This window comes from Acomys minous (assembly GCF_964271855.1).
Source record: "Acomys minous genome assembly, chromosome: 9".
In the NCBI taxonomy this organism is placed as follows: Eukaryota; Metazoa; Chordata; class Mammalia; order Rodentia; family Muridae; genus Acomys; species Acomys minous.
This window is the reverse complement of record NC_140490.1, coordinates 29309750-29332342: the sequence shown is the minus strand read 5'-3', so window position 1 is coordinate 29332342 and position 22593 is coordinate 29309750. Positions and strand designations below refer to the sequence as shown.

At 43.8% G+C, this 22593-nt stretch overlaps 1 protein-coding gene across 9 annotated transcripts in view; it reads left to right on the top strand.

Moving 5' to 3' along the window:
- Positions 1–22593, top strand: part of ATXN7 (ataxin 7) — a 161742-nt gene that overhangs the window by 44569 nt on the left and 94580 nt on the right. For 6 of the 9 annotated variants that reach the window (XM_084797130.1, XM_084797127.1, XM_084797128.1 and 3 more), the window contains 2 exons: positions 16911–17204; positions 17440–17508. In XM_084797130.1, coding sequence (XP_084653256.1) covers positions 16922–17204; positions 17440–17508 — 352 coding nt within the window. In that variant the 5' untranslated portion in view covers positions 16911–16921. Of the gene's footprint in view, positions 1–16102; positions 16580–16910; positions 17205–17439; positions 17509–22593 lie in introns of those variants that run through there. The other 3 variants (XM_084797125.1, XM_084797124.1, XM_084797132.1) reach the window with 1 other exon arrangement.

The window sequence follows — 22593 nt, the reverse complement described above, 5'->3', positions numbered from 1 at the left end:
CATGGGTCTGGGGAGCTAACTCAGAGTATCAGGCTTGGTGGCAAATGCCTCACCTAATGAACCGGCTCCCTGGACCCCCTGGAAGAGTTTAGATTAGTGATAAAATACCACCCCTCTGTCTATAGAGTCATTTACTGGGTTCTTTTGCATGCAAAGAAAATGGGGAGAGGGGTTAAAATTCAGTATAAGATGAGGTTTTTTGTTTTGTTTTGTTTTTTGAGACAGGGTCTCTCTGTGTAGCCTTGGCTTTCCTGGACTCACTTTGTGGACCAGGCTGGTCTTGAACTCAGAGTGATTGGCCTGCCTCTGCCTCGCGAGTGCTGGGATTAAAGGTGTGCACCACCACACCCTGCTAAAATGAGTTATTGAAGAATAAAGTGAACAGAATTCAGACAGGAAGGACTAAAGAAATCTCAAGCTCAGAAATAGGTCAGTGTATACTTAGGCAACAAATGCATGCTTAAGTCAGGCCCTAAGGAACTCTCGCAAGAACGGGAAACATTCTGTACAGTATGCACACTTATCTGCAAAGATAACACTTTCACTATTTCTAACCCAAAACATGCGCTTCAGGAATGCAGCAGTTCTGCTCTTAAGAGAACAAGCGAGCTATGAAGCCTGTGCTCTGTAAAATACATCCTTCAGTATTCTAGCTCCACACTGAAGGACCAGGCATGTATGTCGTTCAGTGGTCATCATCAGAGTCATCACAGTGTATGATTTCATTGTGAAATATTGGGCAGGTGCCAAAAAAAAGAGGGACCTGGGCTTTTCCTTTGTGGTGGCTAGCCACTGTCGTACTGGGGTCCAAGAACAACAACAACAACAACAATAAATTAAAAATGCCAAAGAAGCTCAATATTGCAGAGTCACTTACTGGTTCTTCTGTGCACAAAGAGACTATCTTTTGGAGAAGGAAGAGCAGAATAGGTGTTAGTTTCCATGGACTGTATGATGTCTGCCCTTGAAGGCTGCACTGATGGAAGCACTATGTGGTGTTGTAGGAAAAACCCATATAACACCAGGAAACAAATAACAAGGGGCAAGGAGGGAAGAGTCACGTTCAGAAGTGTAGTAAGTGAGCAAGATGCAGAGTCCAGTGGGCCAATGTCAGGTCCAGGGCCAGTTTCAAGTGGTAGCTCCTTCACTTGCAAGCCCTTTCTCAGGCAGGATTTACAGAGGGGCAGCGTACATGTTTTGCTCTCTTTCAGGCACTAGAGATAAGTTGATAATATAGATTTCTCTTACTCACATTTTTAACCAATAAATCAAAGTTACATGTATTTGTTATACACAGTATATTGCTTTGACATACATACATCGAAATGACAAAGCTGAGCTCATGTTGTCACACATGGTTAATCTTCATCTTATATTGAGATTATTTAAGATCTACTGTCTTAGCAGTCTCTTCTCTGTCTTTCTGTCTCTGCTTTTGTTTTTAAAAACTTTACTATGTAGCTCTTGCTGGCCTTTGTAGACCAGGCTGTCCTTGAGTGCTGGGGTTAAAGTTTATACCACCATGCTCCCTGTCTTATCCATTTTCAGGTATACATCAACTATGAACCCTACGTTATAGAATTATTTTCTAGAACTTGATTCTTTTAGCCAAGGTTTTGTATTGTTTGACCTAAATTGCTCCTAACTTCTAGTGTCTGAAAATCAACATGTTTGGTGAGTTCAACTTTCTTTAGGTTCCAGAAATAAGTAAGACTTATTTTCTTCTTTATCTGCATTATATCATTGCATACGTGGTGGTTAATATTCTCATTTTGACAGGATCCACAATCAACTAGCAGGGAAACCTCCGGGCATGTCTGAGGGAGACTCTGTATCCAGGTTAAATGAGCGGGAGGATCCATCCAAAGTATAGGCAACGAGCAGCCCAAGGGTGGGACCCTACACTGAATCAGAAGGAGAAAAAAGCTGGCTGCTGAGGTTCATCTCTCTCTGCTTCTTGAATGGATTCTGTGTTACCAGGTTCTTCATTGACTCTGCTGCCATTTCTTTCCCATTGTGGAGGACTATATCCCTGAAATTCTAAGCCAGAAAAAACAAAAAACAAAAACAAAAAAAGTGCCTTCCTTCCTTCCTTACATTGCTCTTTTTTAGGCTTTTGTGAGTATGTGAGTGCGTGCGTGCATGTGTGCGTGTCACAGCAACAGAAGAGTAACTATAATACAGAATAGTGCTTCTGGGGAGTGAAACAAGTGTAGCTGTTTCTATGGTAACCCTAACCATATAGTTTGTAGGTCTTTAGTCCTGGCTTGTAGGAGGAAATGTAAGAAGAGTCTACAAGTAGGATGAAAAAGCCATAGGATGCTGTACGCAGAGATCAGTGGGCCATTTTGGTGGGAGCTTGGAAGACCAGAATGCTGAGAAAAATGTAGTCAATGGAAGCATAGTTCACAAAGCTTCAGAAAGGAACAAGGTCTCTGGGTAGAACTGAGGCAGAAGCCATTCATGCTATATTATGGCCAAGAATCTGACTTTATTTTGCTTGTGTTCTGAGAACTTGCATGAGGCTGACTTGACAAGTAATGGAATAATTTGTTTGGTAGAGAACTTTCAAGACAGGATAGCATCCGCACTGTGCTCAGTACTTAATCCAGATTTTCAGTGAAGAGAGCAACAGGTAGAATAGAGTGATGAAAACTCGGCAGTTTGGCAAATGAAAGAGTGTGGGCCAGTTTGTAGTTAACGGCTCAGGCCATTTAAAAATAGTTGTAATTATTAAAGAGATTCATACCATTAAAGAGAAACCGGTACCTGCACTGGAACAATAGGAAAGGGCCAGGAGGGCAGGACTGCTCTTTCAGGTTCCATTTCATGAACATGTAAGTTCATTTGAAGGGACCGCCGAGACTGAGAATGTTGTAGAGAGGGTTCTCTGTCCAAAGCAACCCTTCAGGGAAGTGTCTTCTGGGGTTAGCACGGGAAGGCTGATGCAACTCTGCTTCAGTGTGGCCAGCTCCATCCTAAGCTGGGAAGCAGAACTTGGTGGTGTCGCCCATATGGTACGTTTTGCAAGTATGGAAGATACAAGATTTGAGGTGGTCATGGAGTCCTATGCCATAGTTTTAGGGAGATGATGAGGCCAGGCAATGTTCATTTTAAGGAGTCAACTTCAAGAAGACCCCAAGAGTCAACTGCATGAAACTGAAGAAGACATTTCAGTGGAGACCCCAGGATGTTGGAGATGTCAGAACCATGGGATATCTGCTGAGGAAAGCCCAGGAATGGACTAGAGCTGTTGTAAGACAGAGGGTCCCTGTTACAGGCAACAAAGCTGTAGGGGAGGGGACTGCCCATCTGATTGCATCACCCAGATGCTGGACATGAAGTGAGGGCAAGGTTTGTGTTTTCCCTGTTGGGTTTTATTCTTGCTAAGGAATATGGTAATTTTGTTTGAAATGTTTTTGAGAAACCTCTGCTTGTTTCTGTAATGGTCACACTACACTTACCTTTCAGTGGAAGGCGACTGATAGAAAACGGCAAGCATAGTAAATATAGTATGCCTTGGATTAGTTGATGAGTATTTAGAAAGCATATAAGGCAGGATTGGGAGGATATGAGTGCTACGAAGAGGTGAGGCCTGTCAGTTCAAATGGCAGTGAGCAGGGTAGGACTCTGAGAAGGTGATGCTTGGCCATCAATGCTGAATGAGGAAGCTGATGAGTTCTGTGTGGGGATAGTACAGCTGATGGAAGGAATGAAGGCAGAAGTATGCATGGACTGTGTAAGAAACAGAAGAGGCAGCTGTGCGTGAGTGCTTGGCAGAAAGCGATAATGCACAAAGGCAGGCAGGTAACAGAAAAGGGTCCAAGAGGAGTACAGGACAAAGGCCAGCTCTCTGTTAATAGATTCATTGAGGCCACTGTAGACAGTACTATAGGCTACAGATAGTAAAGTAGAAACAGTGAGACCAATTATACAGTGGCAGTTGTAATAGCTTAGGCAAAGGACAGCAGTGTTCTAGACCTTCAGAAATGCTAAGGGATGAAATCTAGACCATAAGGTATTCCTCAGTGATTTGTAAAACATTGACTAATGTCAGAAAATAAAACTACTGGAGTCAAAGTAAATTGTGTTGTGAGATTGTGCTGTGTGTCAGTAGGTCAGTCACTATTTCAGCCGTTACACCAGCAGGCAAGGCGCATACACAGTGTGGGTCCATTGGGTGAAGGGTGATGCTCACCCTGGGCATGCTGTTGGGAAATGAAGACATTTTATCACAGCACTCAGAATAGTACACAATTTAAAACTTACATTTTGCTTATTTTTGGAACTTTCCATTTATTTTCAGGTGAAGGTCGACTGTTAGTAATTGAATGCATAGAAAGTGAAACTGTGGACCAGAGGGAACTACTGTGTTACTTAGCCCTAAGAGGAACAAAATACTGACACGTACTGTACATATATATCTTGAAAAATTGTGCTAGATGACGAAAGCCGGACACTAAATGCTATATATTGTATGGCATTCACACAAGACATCTCAAATAGACACATCCAAGAAGGCGGGAGTTCTTAGGGGACAGAAGAAGCTTGGAAAATATCTTTATGGGTTTGGGGTTTCTTTGTGTGTGGTAAATGTGGAACATTGTGATGTTTGTTGTACCAACTGTAAATGTGATAAAATGCCTTTAGTTGTCCATTTAAAAGTGGTTAAAATGGTGAACTTTATTGTATGTGAATTTTATCACAGCCTAAACAAATAAACAAACAAACAAACAAAAGATAATAGTAGGATTTGGGAGATGGACCACTTGGTAAAACAAGGACCGCAGTTTCCCCAGCCCACATGGAGAAAGCCAGGTGAAGCAGTGTGCCTTTAATCTAGTGCTGGGGTCAGGAACAGGCGGACTCTAGGGGTTTGCTGTTTAGGAAGTCTTAGCTGAAATTAGCTCCAGGTTCAGTGAGAAACCCTATCTCAAAAAATCCCAGGGTGTACAGTGATAGAGTAAGACACCAACATCAGCCTGTGACCTTCAGGGCACACAGACCCACACACATAACACAGAGACACAATAGAATAAAAGTGTATAATGACAGAGGCTGGCGGATCTGAGTTCGAGGCCAGCCTGGTCTGCTAAATGAGTCCAGGACAGCCAAGGCTACCAGGAGAAAACCTGTCTTGAAAAAAAAAATAACAACAAAAAAAGCACATAAAGACATTATTAACAGATAAGCCAGGCGGTGGTGGTGCACACCTTTAATCCCACACTCAGGGAGGCAGAGGCAGGCAGATGTCTGTGAGTTTGAGGCCAGCCTGGTCTACAAAAGGAGTCCAGGACAGCCAGGACTATAAGAAACTGTCTTGAAAAACCAAATAAATAAATAAATAAATAAAAAGAAAAGAAATAAAAAGCTAATGATGTTTACAAAAACTTTTGTGTCTGAATAGTTTGTGTCCTGAGCACAGTAGCTGGCTTGGCTAGAGGAGTTTGTGAAAGGGAGTGGGTGAGGAAGGGAGGGCGGCTGGGTTGGGTAGTGAGGGGCACCGACTGCCAGGCCAGGGCATTTGGCCAGGTCAGCAGCTGGAAAGCATTGTGACACAAGGGAGAAGGGAACTGAAGGAAATGGTCTTTGAGTACAGTACGAGTTAAAAGCCCTGTCTCGAGCCAGGGCTTCTGATTTTAGGAAGCCATGTTGTTGCTTTTCCTAGGAGGGAGATTTGTGACAATCCCCCAAAACCTCAAATGTAGTTTTTCTATCATAAACTATCATTTGGAAGGGTCTGATTATAAAAGTATTGTTTAAAATGTAAATAGTATATGAAGTCCCTGTAAGGTAAGGGATTAAAGCTCGTTACCCTGTTTCCACACGTCTAGAGTCACCTGGACTGCTTTTTATACATAAAGCCCTACTAAGTGTGAAGAGTTGAGACTTGTTGTTTCCTCTTCGCATGTGCCTGGAGTCACCTAGGCTGCCTGTCTGGGCAGGGGTGTGTCTTCATTACTTTTCACCAGAGTGTGAATATGATATTATTTTGCTTGTTGCTTTAGATTTTTGTCTTGGTTGTTTTCCCATTTCTTCCTATTGAACTGCAGTATCGTGTGTTGTGCTTTTTATTTGTAGAAGCAACTACAAAACAGTTGAAATGTAAATTCCCCAGAACTGTTAGAAAGAGGACAAGGAGCTGAGTCAGAATGGCCCATGCCTGTAATTCCAGCATGTTTGAGGTGGAAGCAGGGACATCAGAAATGCAAGGGTAGCTTTGGCAACATAGTGAGTTTAAGGCTATATGAGGTCCTCGTTGAAGAATAAAAACAACAAAAGAACATACAGGATCATAAAACATAAAAATTACCAACAATTACTAATCACTATGTGTCTGCACTTTTCTAAGCCTTTCTAAAATATTATTTTACTATTTTTTGTGTCTGAGTGTTTTACCTGCATGTATTTTGTGTACCACATGCATGCAATATCTGTGGAGCCCAGAAGAGGGTGTCAGATCCCTTGGAATTGGAGTTACTGATGGTTGTGACCCACTGGGTAGCCCCTATGGAAGAGCCAAAGCCTCCTACTGTCCATGCCTTCTTTCCAGCCCCTGTTATAAGCCTGTTAATTCATTGGTTCCTGACTGCAATCAGATACTGTAAACCAGGGCTTCTCAACCTCTGGGTTGTGCCCCATTCACAGAGGTTGCCTAAAACCATAAGAAAGGAGGGATGTTTACACTATGATTCATAACAGTAGCAAAATTACAATTATGAAGAAGCAACAAAGTAATTTTATGGTTGGGGGTCACCACAACATGAGGTACTGGGTGGCAACAGGTTGAGAATCACTGCTGTAGACACTGTCCCCTTGTCCCCAGTCAGGCAGTGGCAGAGATGAGCTCCAGGACTGGCCTTCCCTCCAGCCTTTAGCTGTTGTGAGGATTCTGTAGAACCTTTTCAACAGAAGTCAGTCTTGAATTTCTTGTGAAATTCCCAAATTTAAATGTTGGCTTAAAAACAAAAAACAAAAAACAATGGTGGTACACGCCTGTAATACCAGCTCTCTGGAGGCAAGGCAGGCGGCTAACTGTGAGTTCTAAGCCAGCCTGGTCTACAAAGAGAGTCCAGGACAGCTGAGGCTACACAGAGAAATCCTGTCTCAAAAAACCAAAACCAAACCAAACCAAACCAAACCAAACAAAAACCAGCCAACCAAAAACAAATTTAAAAAATAGCCTTGTGGGAGGCAGTTTAGGCATACTGACTTAACCACTTAAAATGAACAGGTCAGTATTTTGTTTTGTCTTTTAGTATAATACGGTCTTGTGCAGTCATCACCTATCTGTAGCTCCGCAATATTCCCAGTATCTCTGTAGGGAACCCCAGTTAAATTGAGCTGTGACTCCTTAGAGCTGTGACTCCTTAGGTTCCCTTCTTCAGGCCCTGGAAACCACTCCTTCCCCTTCTGTCTTCATGGATTTGCTTGTTCTGGATAATTTACATATGAATAAGTGGCATCTTACAACTGTAATGGTCATGATTTTGGTAGCTTTCTGTTGCCCTGGCAGATAACTCAGAAAAACAATCTAAACAGAGGAAAGGTTTATTTTGGCTCGTGATTTCAGAGGGGGTTTTAATTCTGTAGCGTTATGGGTCCATCGTGTATGGGGCCTGATTGCTATAGCGCATTATGATGGCCGGAGGGCATTGTACAGCAACATGGCTCACTTTATAGAACCGAGGGTGTGGGAGAGAGAAAAAGGTGTATGCTCCCAGGGCACTACCCACCTCGCAACTCACTCCTACCTGCTGTGCTTTCCATCCTTCCCCATTCAGCTGTGAATGGTGGTCTCTGTGAGCTCTGATGCTCTAGGACCAAGAGTATAGCACACAAGCCTTCAACAATTGAGATACAGAGCAAAACAGTTACTTATAATGTCTGATAGTTTTTACTTGGTATAGTGTTTTTTTCTAATTAAAAAATTACACTTATTTGTGTGTATGTGTGTTTGTACATATCTTCATGCATGTGAGTACTTGCCCTGACGTGTGTGGAGGTCACAGGAAAACTTTCAGGAGTACCCTACTTTGCAGCAAGTACCCATGAGCCATCTCACCAGTGGTGGTAGCATGTTGAGGTTCAGCTGTGTGTTATGAACTGTATGGATAGATTGAAATTTTCTTTTTTTCAAGATAGGGTTTCTCTGTGTAGCCCTGGCTGTCATGGATCTCACTATGTAGACCAGGCTGGCCTTAAACTCACAGATGTACCTGCTTCTGCCTCCTAAATGGTGGGATTAAAGGAGTGCACCATCACCACCTGGCTCTTGAGTAATTTTTATATTGTTTCCTAAAGTGGCTGTAAGATTTTATATTCCCTGCCAGGTGTGCTGGCACGTGCCTTTAATCCCAGCACTGGGAGGCAGAGACAAGTGGGTCTCTGTGAGTTCAAGGCCAGCCTGGCCTACAAAGGGAATCTAGGCCAGTCAAGACTATACAGGGAAACCCTGTCTCGAAAAACCAAAAAAATAAAATAAAAAATTTCATATTCCTACTACTCATGTATGAAATTCTTTTGTTCGTTAGAACCTTTTTTCCCCCTTAGTACAGCCATCATAGTGGGCTTAGTCTCTGTTTATATCTTTTTAATTAAAAAAAAAAGAGGGGCTGGAGAGATGGCTCAGAGGTTAAGAGCACTGACTGTTCTTCCAGAGGTCCTGAGTTCAATTCCCAGCAACCACATGGTGGCTCACAACCATCTATAATGAGATCTGGTGCCCTCTTCTGGCCTGCAGCCATACATGCAGGTAGAACACTGTATATGTAATAAATAAATCTTAAAAAAAAAATATATATATAAAAAAAGAAATTTGTCTGTGTGTATTTATGTATGTGTGTGTAGTGCAGGTGTATTTGCACCTCTGACATATTTATAATTGTTACATATTGTAGATACAAGTTGTTCAGCAGATGATCTGTTGACAAAAACAAAAACAAAAATAAAAACAAACAACAAAACCCAAGGATAAAAATCTATTCTGCAAAGTGGGCGGTAATCCCAGCACTCTGGAGGCAGAGATAGGCAGATCTCTGAAGCCAGCCTGCTCTACAGAGTGAGTTCCAGGACACCAGGGCAATACAGACAAGTCTGGTCTTGAAAAAACAAAATAACAACAACAACAAAACCCAAACAAACCATTCTGTGGGTATATTATCTGTTTACTTTCTTCAAGATGTATTTGAATCATAAGAACTTACTTTTAATGAAATACAACTTTTTTTTTTTTTTTTTTTGGTTCCCTAAGAACTAATCAGACTCTAGCACATTTATGATTGCTGTCAGTGTCACAGAAACCATTTGGAAAATGCTTGTGTTTTGTGAGGAATACTTGGGTTCTGGAGAGAGGCAAGAAATTTTGAAAAGCATTTTCATCAAGAATTTTCAGGTCTCTTTTTCTGCTGTTCCAGCCCTTCGTGTAGAGCAGCTGGGGTGTGTAGGGTGGGGTTGAAAGAACCAAAGTCTTCAGGTTCTCTTTCTTTTCCTCAAAAGAGAATCTGAGTTGCAAATAGGAAGGTCTGAGTATTTGCTCTCAGCTACTGCTAACATTTAAAATTGAATAGCCTCTCCCCCACCTTCCCCTCCCCTCTCCTGCCCTCCTCTCCCTTCCTTTCTTCTCTTCTCTTTTTTCTCCTTTTCTCTCCTCTCTCTAGAATCCCACTGTGTAGCCCTAGGTGTCCTGGAGTTCACAGAGATCTCCCTGCCTCTGCCTCCTGAGTACCCGGATTAAAGGTGTACACTACCATATCTGGCCTATAGCTTTGTTTTTGTTTTTTGTTTTTGTTTTTTTAATGAAAATTATGTAATACACACACACACACACACACACACACACACACACACAGAGAGAGAGAAGGAGGAGTGTTAGCAAAAGGGAAAAATAGTGAACCACAGTTATGTACAGTTCTTCAAACATACACTAGTGACAAATGCCTAAAGTTGCGATTCTGCAGTCTTTACTTCTACCAAGGAAAGATGTATTTCTTTGAGGAGGAAAAGAGAATAAAAGTTTTAGCAGTTTGTTTTTTCAGAAGTAATAAAGTCCAGATAAGTTGCTAGATGAAGTTACAAGGGAAAAATGGAAAGCCAGGGCGCCGTGCTTTCTAATGGCTTTGCTTAACACCTGAGCTTTGCTACGGAAAGGGAAGAAGCATCTGTGCCATTTACTAACACACTTGACTGTCTCTTCAGAGCTCAGCTCCCACAGGCTCGGGGACTAGCTTCCATATTACAGTTTGAGAAAGTGACTTCCAGGTTCCAAATACCTCCTCTATGTCGGAATGATAGATAGCACTGCTGCTTTGATTTCAGAGCATATGCTGTTGACCCTGCCTGGGAAGTTCTGTGATTTCAGTGGTCAAGATGGCTTCCCATGTGCTTAGTGGGAAGGATCAGGACAGATTTTGTAAAGGCAAAGAAACTTCAGGATAGACTTAATGGGCTGTTTTAGAGTTTTAGCCGGGGGGGTGGGGGGGGTGGGGGGGTGGGGGGGGTGGGGGGGTGGGTGGCTTGGTATATATTTTAGTTGGTAGGGCCTGTATGAACAGTGACAACCCCAGAGAGAGCTGGAGGTGAGAACACATCCGAAGCTGCGGAGCATGGCCTTGGCCTTGGCCTTGGGGTGTGGGGGTAGAATTCTTGCAGGAAGGAACTGAATATACAGACGTGGTGGAGGTGAAGCAGAGCAGCAGCCTGTAGAAACCCTTCAATGCCAGAAGTTTTTATTTCTTTCTCTAGTCATTGGGGAACCCCTCAAAATGTGAGAGCAAGGACTGATGTTAAATAAAACACTTCAGCAAAACAACCGAAAGACACAGTGTGGACAGGAGAAGGTTGGGCTTACCACAGGCCAGATGTGCTGGCAAGTGTGACAGCTGTCTGGGTTGTTCTTGCCTTGCTGATTTCTTAGTGCCTCCTTCAGCTTCACTCCTGAAAAGGGAGAGACGCGCACAGAGGTTAAGTGATTTCCCCCAAAGCCTTGCAGGTAGAAAGTGGTAGTGCTCTCAGCTGCTGGGCCTTTAAGATGGGAGATTTACAGTCAGCCCAGGGAAAGTTTTGTCAGTACAAAGGTGACATAGGGAACTGTGTTGAGCAGTGTGTCAACCTCTGCATTTTACTGCACAGGAGGCAGTGCACTAAAACCCATATGGTAGGCCCCATTTTATTGCTGATTGTTGGGCCCATTTCCATTTCTTTTTTTATAATTTAAACTGTTTAGTTTTTCAAATTACCCAACCTAAAGACTTTAAGGATTTCAAATCAAATCAAATAGCTACTTCCTGTAGCTATTAAACATCCAGAAATATTTGAGTCTTACTGATTATATATTATGAATTGCCTTTATATTATAATTTACAAGCTTGTACGTTTACATTTTTCTCATATTTTAAGTAGTTAGCTCTGATGACTGTTTTCTGTAGTATAATTAATACACCCCTACACGTACAAGTATGAAAAGCAACCAAATAAAGGCTTTGAACTGCATAGTAGCAATGCATGTTGTAGAGTGAGTGTGTATGCAGGTTAAATGTTCAGAAAGGTAATTATCTCTGTGTCTCCACTGTTGTAACTTCCCTTATTATTTCTAATTTTGCACTTGGTTGTCAGCAGTGCTGGCTCCTGAGCTGTTGGATTCAGTGTACACGCCATTCTTTGTGTGCTAGATTGCTGGTGTACCTGTGATAAGCTGCAGATGTGGCCTTGGAGAGAAGCTAGTTAAAGAAAGGCCTGAGAGACCCTCATGCAGAGCAGAGGCCAGGCAGAAGGAAGAAAGGTGTAACAGAGGAACAAGAGAGGGAAGAACCAAGGCTCTGCAAATTTTAGTGGAAATAAAAAAGGAGCCAACACATTCTAATTCAGCCAACCTGATTTTGTTCTTCGACTTCCGTCCTTCGAAACTGAAAGCACTTGGTACCAAGCTAAAATAATAGAAGTGACTTGCATCAAACCCAACAATCCAGTTGAGTCCTGAATGCAAGAATATCTGTAGCATTGCATCTCGATGACAGTTACAACCAATTAAAGAGAATCTGTTACCAACCTTGTAATTCACACATAAATATACTCAACTTGTTCAGTTGTATTGGGACTGGTGGTTTCCCCCAAACACAAATGCTTGTGTAGACTCTTGAATCTTAGAGCATTCGTTTGTTTGTTTGTTTCTTGATTTTTCCAGATAGGGTTTCTCTGTAACAAGCCCCGGCTGTCCTGGACTCACTCTGTAGACCAGGCTAGCCTTGAACTCACAGAGATCTGCCTGCCTTTGCCTCCCTAGTGCTAGGATTAAAGGCCTGAGCTACCACGCCTTGCCTTTAGACTATTTTTCACATTACATTGTATGTACAAGGTGGGAAGATGAACCCCTGCTTTTGTTTTATTGTGCATTATGATACCTTTGAATCAATCATGTTGTCTGTGAATATCTTTCTGATAAAGAGAGACCTTGTTAGCTCTGGCATCTCTTAGGAATGTCCCTAATTTGGACAGTGAAGTTAAGAGACTGTTTTGGGGTGTTGTTTTGTTGTGTTCCCCACCCCCACCCCCAGACAGGGTTTCTCTCTGTAGCCTTGACTGTCCTGGACTAATTTTGTAGACCAGGCCAACCCTGAATTTACAGTGATCTACCTGCCTCTACCACACCCGGGTTATTTTGTTTTTGTTTTAATCCATCCTTGAAAGAATGAAGTGATCAGAATTTGGCAGCACTTCTTTTTATCCTTAAAACAAAAGATTTTTTTTTATGTGTATGTGTGTTTTGCCTGTGTGTCTACATGTGCAGCATGTGTGTGCCCAGAAGAGGGCAACAAGGGTTGGAGTCGCCATGGAGATGCTGGGAATTGAACCCAGGTCCTCTGGAGGTGCAGACAGTGCTTTTAACTGCTGAGCCATCTCGTCAGTCTCAAGTTTTATTTTTAAACTGCATACATTCTGATTGGTATGGGCAGATTTTAACAGGCATTTTGATAAATGCTTAATTGTGAATTCTGTAAAATTACTATTTTTTTTTCTTTTTACTCTGATGCCTACTGGAGTGCCTACCGTAAAGTAAGCAATCAGGAACTGCTTGGTAAATTGCAGCTTCCTTATTCAAACCTTATAAAATATGTATCATTTAAAGTATAGGCAGATACTGAAGTACTGATTCTGTACAAGACACACTAGCATATCATGACAATATATTAAATGTGTATAAGTTTTATGGGCCATCATTTTCTTTATAGTTTGGGATGGGGTATGGAGGGTGGAATATTTGGAAACAAAGTCATTAGTTCCTTTCCTGACAGGAACAACTAAGTATTTGGATTTTTGTTTTATTATTGTTCACAAACAATGTTCTTTGTATAAGGAATACTTTATAAAAAGCTTGCCAACATTTGAATAGCAAACAGACTTTCTTACTCTCTGAACTGTTTTGCTTCCATTGGTAGCTCCTTCAAGCTACTAAGTAGGAGAATACTTCGGATAATACCAGAATCTGTCTTTTCTATAAAGGAGTAGGACTTTTGATGGGTGTTAAAGACTAAGAGGCTGTGGGCAGGAAATGCCAGGAACTGCTTGTCTCAAGTCCTCTTTAATTGGTTGTAACTGTCATTGATATGCAATGCTACAGATATTCTTGCATTCAGGACTCAACTGGATTGTTGGGTTTGATGCAAGTCACTTCTATTACTTTAGCTTGGTACCAAGTGCTTTCAAAGGATCTTTTGCTGTAGTCCTCAGAAGCCTGGCATTATCTCCATTTTGCAGATTAGGAACTGACATATTGGGAAAGTAGGTAACTTGCCTGAGGTTGCATATTTGTAAGTAGGAGAGCTAATTTCAATCCAGCAATAAGAAGCCTGGCTTTGGAGCCCCACCTCCCTTTTCTTGTTAGCTGTTTTTTGTTGTTGTTTTATTTGTTTTTGAGAAGGTCTATTATGTATTTTGTTGATATGTTTTTGAGAAAGTCTATTATGTAGCTCTGGCTGTTCTGGAGCACAGTATATAGACCAGGCTGGTCTTGAACTCACTGAGATCCATGTGCCTGGGTTAAATGCATGTGCCATTCTGGTTGCTCTCTTTGTCAGTTATAAATAACACAACTTGAGTGTATTCACCTGTGATTTTTTTTAATAGCTATCATGATGCTGAGATTTAGTACTTATAAATTTAAGTTGTTTTGTTTTGTTATACAAGCTAAAAACCTTGAAAACAAAAGAATTACCAAGCAGAAACCAAATTACCATATTGATCCTCATTGGTTCTAAGTTATATTATCATTGTAAAAGAAAGAATCAATGTCTTAAGGAAGTGAGACCAAACTTCATGTTGCCATTCTTTCTTTATTTTCATTCTTGTCTTATACTTCCAGCAATCAGAATATCTGTATCTGGATAGAACCTCCTTGTGGTACCTGAGTTGCTTTCTATGGTCTTGCTACCTCAATGGCTGTGCTAAGTTTTGCTTTAAGTGAGCAGTTCCAAGGACCAGTAGAATTCAAATTTTAATTTATCTTAAATGTAGAATTACAAAGTTCAGAGTAATAAGTAAATGTACTTATTGTGTCTTAGGAAACATTTATGCAAATATTTCAGTGTTCAGGATTAATGAAAAAGTTGATATTTTGCATTAGAAACACACCAGCTATGTTGAATTAGAAATGGTAATATGTATCTTAACCTTGTATTTTGCTCATTGATACTCATAGAAAGTTAAGACTTATAGTAATTAGTTTTTAAATGTAAAAATCTTCCAGTCATCTCAATCAGTTTGATTACATCCATCCCTTGGTATTCCAGGACCCCCTCCCCCCAGGTACCCAAATTGTCAAAAGCTCAAGTCCTTCTGTAACATGGCACATAACCTGCACACATCTTTTTATATGCATCAAGTCATCTCTGCATTACTTACAGTACTCACATAAAATGCAAATTCTGTGTAAATAGCTCTTACATAATATTTAGGGAAATTTGTAGAAATATTTACATGTTTAGAATGGATACACTTTTTAAAATATGAAAAGTATATTTCCAATTTGCAGTTAGTTGAAACCTTAGATGCAGAGCCTGGGGGCTCAAGGAGCATCTGTCCTTTGATAAACACCATTGGATTCCCCTTTTGGATTTGTGTGCAGTGGGGACGGGGGTGGGGGGGTGGGGGGGAGGGGAACATATATATTATTTTCTAAATGTGTCCAATGAAAATTGTATTTATGTTTCATTTATATAAGACAAGATCTTACTGTGTTTCTCAGTCTTGTCTGGACTACTGTGCTTATAGATACTCTTGCTCTTTAGCCACTTAAGTACCTGGGGACTGTTGGTGCATACCGTCGCACCCAGTTAAAGCTTTTCCATCTATCGTTTTTAACAGACAAGGTTTCTCTGTGTAGCCCTGGCTGTTCTGGAACTGTCTTTGTAGACCAAGTTGGCCTGGAACTCACAGAGATCAGCCTGCACCCCCATACCCTGCGAGTCCTGGTTGTAATATATCATGGAAACACTGACACACTCACTTTTGGTTTCATTTAAACATTTTAAAGGTTTTTCTGAGGTTTTAAAGGTTTTAGACATTTCTTCAACAGAGAATTTGGTCACACCTGTCTTACTAGATGTTTGCCATTTAAAAAAGCAAACAATGATGAGAGTAGGTACAGAAAGCTTACCTCCTGGAAAGCACCTGTCAGGCAGAGGCTCTGAAAGGTTAAGAGTGCTGTTTTACTGAGATGTTAAACATCATGCTCACATTCAGGTTTGTCTTCAATTTTAACATCATTTGTGATAGCAGAATAATAGGGCCATTTATTAAGGGCTCCTTGTGATTCCCTTCTATGAATGCTTTAGTTGGCTGATGATCTTCAGCCCATCACGTAGGCAAAAGTTATGTATGTGCATATTTGGGTGGGGGTAGTTTATGTGCTAGTGCCTTATTTAGTGATCAAAATCTTGAGCAAACACAGTGTCATTTGAATGTTCCCAAAGCTCTCATCCAATCCTAGGAAAGACGAGCATAAATAGTGAGAAGCCAACAACTGAAGTTAAAAGTGATACACTGATTTTTGTGGGCCCCTTCTTGCTGGCGAAAAAATTCAAGTCTTCAGGACACACAGTGTGACCTTCAGTTGTGGGCACTGGGGTACACGTGGGTGGCTTCCCATGCAGTAGGGGCTTGCAGACACCTGGGCTAACACCTGGGCGGCATTTCACACCTGCCGGTGGCTCCTTAGTTGCTGGGCGCCCGCACAGTGGCGGCTTCCTATTCATGCTCCAGCTACTGTGCAGCCGCCCGGCGAGCTCAGAGCGAAGTGCCGGTGCCAGAGGCAGGGCCTCGGCTACGCACTCCTCGCTGCGCCGGGGCCAACCGGCCGGCTCTTCCATAGGTGGCTGCGTTTCCGACTTCGCCCTGGCTCCACTCCGGGGGCTTGACGTGCAAACTTCGCCGGAGCGAGCAGAGAGGGAGGGACCGGCGAGGGGGAGGAGGCGACAGGAGGCGCCTCCGCTTAAGGGAGCCGGCCGGGCGCCGCCGCTCGGACGGACGCGCGGACGGAAGGAAGGAGCGGGGCTGCCGGCCGGGCCGGGATGCGAGCGGCCGCAGGGTGGGCAGCCGCGGGCCGGGGCGCGGGCGGGCCTGAGGCTGCGGCAGGGCGGCTCCGGGCGCTGGCCTCCCGAGGCGGGCCGGGCCGGGCAGCCAGCGCCGCAGTGGCGGCCGCAGCCGGCGCCCAGCGAGGGCCGCGGCAGGCGAAAGCGAAAGCCAGCAAGCAGCGCCGCGGACTTTGCGCCCGGGCGGGGGCGGCGGCGGGGCCCCGGGGGGGCCGGGGGCTGTCAGCACCACCGGCCTGCGGGCCGCGCACGCCGCCGGAACTCCGCGGCGCCTCCTTAAAAGCGGCCCCCGCGCCACTCTTTTCCCCCTTTTTTGTTACATTGTAGGAGCGGAAAGAATGTCGGAGCGGGCCGCGGATGACGTCAGGGGGGAGCCGCGCCGCGCGGCGGGCGGAGCAGCGGCCGCCCGGCAGCAGCAGCAGCCACAGCCTCTGCAGCCCCAGCGGCAGCACCCGCCGCCACGGCGCCCACGGCCGGAGGACGGCGGCTCCGGGGTCGCCACCACCTCGGCCGGCGCCATGGCGACGGTGGGGGAGCGCAGGCCCCTGCCCAGTCCCGAAGCGATGCTGGGGCAGTCGTGGAATCTGTGGGTGGAAGCTTCCAAACTTCCTGGGAAGGATGGTGAGTGTCCACGCCTCCCTGTTCCCCACGCCCCCCGCCTCCCCCTTCACCGGTCCCGCTCCCCTCCCCCGCGCCGTGTCCTGTGACCCGCCCCCTCGGGGGTCAGAGATGCTATCTTTCGCTGGGTTGTGGAACGCGGAGGTGCCCACACCTACCCTGTGCGTGCGTGAGCGTGCGTCACACTCCTGGCCACTGACCTGCCTCTCCCCTCCTCCTGTGTGTGTGTATCTCCTAGGGACCGAATTGGATGAAAGTTTCAAGGAGTTTGGGAAAAACCGCGAAGTCATGGGGCTCTGTCGGGAAGGTGAGTCCAGTCCCCCTGGTGGAGTTTGTACCCAACCATGGGGAAGTTTTCTTGTTGCTTCAGCCCACCTTCCCTGCTTGCTGCAATGAGGATGCTGCTGAAAAGGAGGGAAGCGGGTGGTCAGAGCATTTACAAAAATCTGATTTCTATGAGTTCTGTAATGGGCAGCGACCTGAACCCCCTCTGGAAACCTGAGTGCAACCAGAAGAGCAATTCAAAGTTATGGGCATAGGAAACCAGCAGAGAGTTTAACCTAGATCCCTTTAGTTGTTATGGAAAACACCAGGGAGAATTCTAAGCATTGGAAAGTAGTTCCACATGTGCCTGAGGGTGCTGTAGAGAAGAAACCTTGACAAACCCAGGTTTTCTTAAAGCAACGAGAATGAATTTTGAACATCATCACATCATCAGCTTTATTTTGGTTTTTTGACATAGGGTTTCTCAGTGTAGCCTTGGCTGTCCTGGAACATGCTTTTGTAGACCAGGCCGCCCTCGAACTCAGAGTTCTACCTGCCTCTGCCTCTTGAGAGCTGAGACTAAGGGACTGTGCCACCGTGACAGGCATTTGAACTTTAGAATTGAATTACTATCCTGTACCATTGTTTGTGTTGGGTTTAAAGCAAAAGTTCAGGATGCTACCAAAAGATCTCACAGCCAAGGAGTGCACGCAGTAGGATTTGTGTGATTGCTGGCTCTGCCAGATAAGAGGACAGCAGCCCAGAACTTCACTAGCCATAGAGTGTAAAATCAAAGTCCGCTGATGGATGAAGCAGTTTGGGAGAAGGCTCCTTTCTTTAGGTACCGAAAGGTATGCTATCAATAAAAGTCAGGGTAGGAGCCTGGAAACTTACATTTGTCATGAGAGTACTCTTTTTCTGTCCATCGTAGACTTTTGATCCCTAATGCCTACCTGGGCATTCTAGTGAGAAAGGTCGTGGCCTCAAGTCAAGTTTGGGTTTCAAAGTACTGAGTTTACACAAACCCGTGCAGTTTGATTTCTCACCTGTAGCCGTTTATTTTGGCGGAGTTTCGTTCAGTGCTCAAGAAGCAGAACGTTGGCAGCTGGATTTCTAAATCCAAAACTGGCTCATTATTATGCTGGCCTCAGAGTTGCTGCACGTTTTTAGTTCTTACCTTTTCTTCCTTTTCCCTGCTTTGACTTTTCCAGCTGGCCACGTGGTCTGTTTGGTATGGCCAAAACGAGCAATCCTGATGGCAGCCCTGTGAGTGCTTCCCGTTGGAGCAGAGTCTAGGGCGAATGAGCTGATTTTTGGTGAGGACTGCTGTTTGAGGGCAAAGGAAAGAGGGAGAGCACAGGACTTGGTGATGTTGCAATAGGGAGAATCAGTTGTTAGTCCGGTTTTAGTGTTGACTTGGCAGTCCGCCTGGGCTTGAAAAATTAAAATCACTAGGTGGCAACTCTCGTAGGAAGTGGTAGAGGAGAGCTTTAGAGGGCCTAATACACGCGTGCTGGATGTTTTCATTGCTGGTGTGGAAGCTTCCCCTAAATGGTTTCTAAGTCTCTGAACACAGGATGCTGATCGTTGGTGATTCCCTGGTAGAGAATGAATGTGTTTCTCCGAATGCCTTGATTTCTAAAGCTCAACAACATTTAGTGGCTGAAACCATTTTTGTTCTATATGCTATTTTCTAATGGGAATATAGTCATTAGCAGATTTTCCACAAAGCTCGAAGATCTTACATCTAAGGCCAAAGGGGGTCACGAACCTGGTTATATCATCAATCTATTAAGAGTCCTTTAGAGGCTTGGTTGGGGTGATTTTGTTGTTCTTTGTTTGTTTTGGTCAGGGTTTCCCTGTGTAACTCTGGCTGTTCTGTAATTCACTATGTAACTCAGAACTCTCCCTCCCTCTGCCTCCAGAGTCCCAGAGTATTGGGGTCAGAGGTGTGTACTATTCCACCTGGCTTCTGTCTTTCCAAAGCTGCTCTCTCCATTTAAAAGACACTGCGGCTACGCTTGGATGTTTTGAGTAAAGACAGAAGTTTTAGCTCAGTCAGTTCTTCGTTTGTACCAAAGAGTCCAAGCTTGAGGAACGGCTGAGGCTTCCTTGGCTGTCAAAAAGGATGAGGAAGGTTCCGTTGGTAAAGTGCTTACTGTGCAAGCGCGAGGATCCAAGTTTGATTCCTAGAGCCTACATTAACTACCGGCTCCCCATCAAAAACACTCCTGTTGGCTCATGCTTTTAATCTCATGGCTGGAGGTATGGAGAGAGAGCTGTATCTCTTGGGCTTCCTGTCCAGCCAGTCTAGTCCACTTGATGTGCTCCAGGTTAGTGAGAGACCATGTCTCAAAAAACAAGGTGGATGGCTCCAGGGGATCTGCCGATCCCTGGGATTGACCTCTGTCCTCTACACACGCGTATGCATCCAGACGCAGTTCTAATAGGGGACGTGGTTAAACAGGGAGTATGTTCTCCTGACGTCGTCAGGGCTCACTTACCGCTGTCTTCAGTTAAGACTGGTTTCTTCCACCAGCAGAGGATGTTTTGGAATGAACTCTATATATGTCTTCTTATCAATGAAGTTAAGTTGAGAAGAAATATGTAGATAAATTAATCATATTAATGAGACACTAAGAGTGAGAAACTCTGCATTATGGAAGTTCTTTAGGAATATATACCTGATTCTTTAGTTTCTCAATTTATGATTTTGAGCCAGAGAGTTAGCAAACATGGACTATGAAATGAGTTGTTTCAGTTCTATAACTTTTCCTATTAGGAAAAGAAATAAAAATACCTATTTCCCAAGATTATTTTAGAGGATGAAAATAAATTAGATAGCATAAAATGACTTGTTGCATAGCGACTTCTTTTGCTCCTTTCCAACTCCTGGTAATGTTAGAACTGACTTAGCAATTTGCTTTTTATCGTCTTTTCTACTTAGGACTCTTGAATGGGCTTTCCTGAAAGTGTATGCAAAATAATGTTTATTCCTATGCTCTGGGAAAGTGGCCATAGCCACTTCTCCTGGGTTCTCAGTGCTGATATGTCATCTTCCTTGTAGCACTGTTGGCAACTGTTAGGCTGATGTGTCAGTCGTCTGATGTGTCAGAGGTCACCCCGGTCCCCACCTGCATCTTGATTCTGTGCTGCCTTCTTCGGATTAGATATGAGTTGGTGGCACAGTGGGTTTTGGTGAGCTAAGGAGACTACACTCACAAGATGAGTTACTCTTTCCTTTCAAGTTTTTTTTTTTTTTTTTTTTTTTTTTAGGTTTTTCGAGACAGAGTTTCTCTGTGTAGCCTTGGCTGTTCTGGAGTCGCTTTGTAGACCAGGCTGGCCTCGAACTCACAGTGATCCGCCTGCCTCTGCCTTCCGAGTGCTGGGATTAAAGGCGTTGCGCCACCACGCCCGGCTTTCCTTTCAAGTTTTAAGTTGAAATTTCACAAAACTTATGTTTGGATGGAATTAATGGGTGTGAATAACTGATTAGAAATTTGCTATTAAACTCTAGATCCATAGGGAGACATAAAGGATGAAAATGTTAAATACTTAAATTTCATAGCAAAGTTTTACAAGCAGATTGTGTTATGGTGGGAATCTGCTTTGCTTTGGAAAGTCACCTCTCTAGCCTCACGAAGGTCTACTTGCATGGTACCCAGCCACCACCATGAGCTTTCCTTTGTTCTCTGTCACTCTTTGAAAATACATATTATGTGATGGCTTTTTTTTTTCTTTTTCTAGAGAGAATTTCTCCGTGTAGCCTTGGCTGTAATGGAACTCTTTTTGTAGACCAGGCTGGCCTCAAATTCGCAGCGATCTGCCTGCCTCTGCCTCCCGAGTGCTGGGATTAAAGGCGTGCGCCACCACGCCCAGCTATGTGATGGCTCTTTTGTGCATTCCTGGGAGCAGAGACATTGTTGATGAATGCATAATCAGCTTGTAAACATCTGCTTAAAAAAAAAAAAACTAAATAAATGGGACTTCTAGGAAGATTGAATTAAACCACTATAGAGTGCTTGGTTCAAATGACTGACTTCCCCTTGAATTGCAGGTCTATAAGTGGAAGATACTCCACATTCAGGGGTGGGCGTGGGCGAGTGGATAGAGTGATTTGATTCTAGGAGAGGCCAGAGGCTGTCAGTGCTTGATTGTTTTCCCTAGAATTTAGTGCTTCCCACTTAGACTTTCCAAAAAGCGCAAAGGCATATACTACTATTTATTCCTGATGTTTAGGCACAGGAGGAGTCTGGCAACCCAGAACGTTGTCCTCACTTGTGACAGGTGATATCCTTGTCTAAGTAATAGGGATGTTGTTGAGCAAAGTGGAAAAGAGGTCAGCTGGTGCTGTGGGCAGCTAGGTGTTTTGTGTTTTGAAGACAAACTGGTGAGGAGCGTACCTCAACCCAGACTTATTTACCACTGTTGCTGTGATGGAGCACCATGACCAAAGCAGCTTGGGGAGGAAAGGGCTTACTTGGCTTACACTTCCACATCACTATCCATCATCAAAGGAAGCCAGGACAGGAACATGGAGGCAGAGCTGATGCAGAGGTCCTGCTTGCTCCTCAAGGCCTGCTCACCCTGCCTTTTTATAGGACTCAGTACCACCAGACCAGTGATGTCCCCACTCTCAATGTGCTAGACCCTCCCCTCTTGATCACTGAGAAAATGCCCTATAGGCTTGCCCTTGCCTACAGCCTAAATTAAGGTTCCCTCCACTCAGATGACTCTGTCAGGTTGACAAAAACTGTCCAGCACACCCTTTCTTTTCTAGTAGGGAAAATGGTTTGTGCTTAGTTAACTGAAAAAACAGATAGGCGTTTATTTGCAGTACTGTTAAAGACACTACAGTATAGCCATAAAATCCTTTTCCGGAAATTGTGTACTTTTCTTTAGAGATTGTCATAAGTGGTCCCCACCCCTAAAATTTCTTATGTATGATTTGGAACAGAGAAAAACAAAACAGTGACCATCCTTGTAGCCATCACAGGACTCCAGGGACTTAGTCATAGCCCAGTCTTGTTTCATGTCTGCCTCACAATTAATTATTTTGAAGCGTATCACAGGCATTTTAGCATTTCATCTTCTTTTTGTCTGATTGTTTAGGCTTCACCTTGTGTTA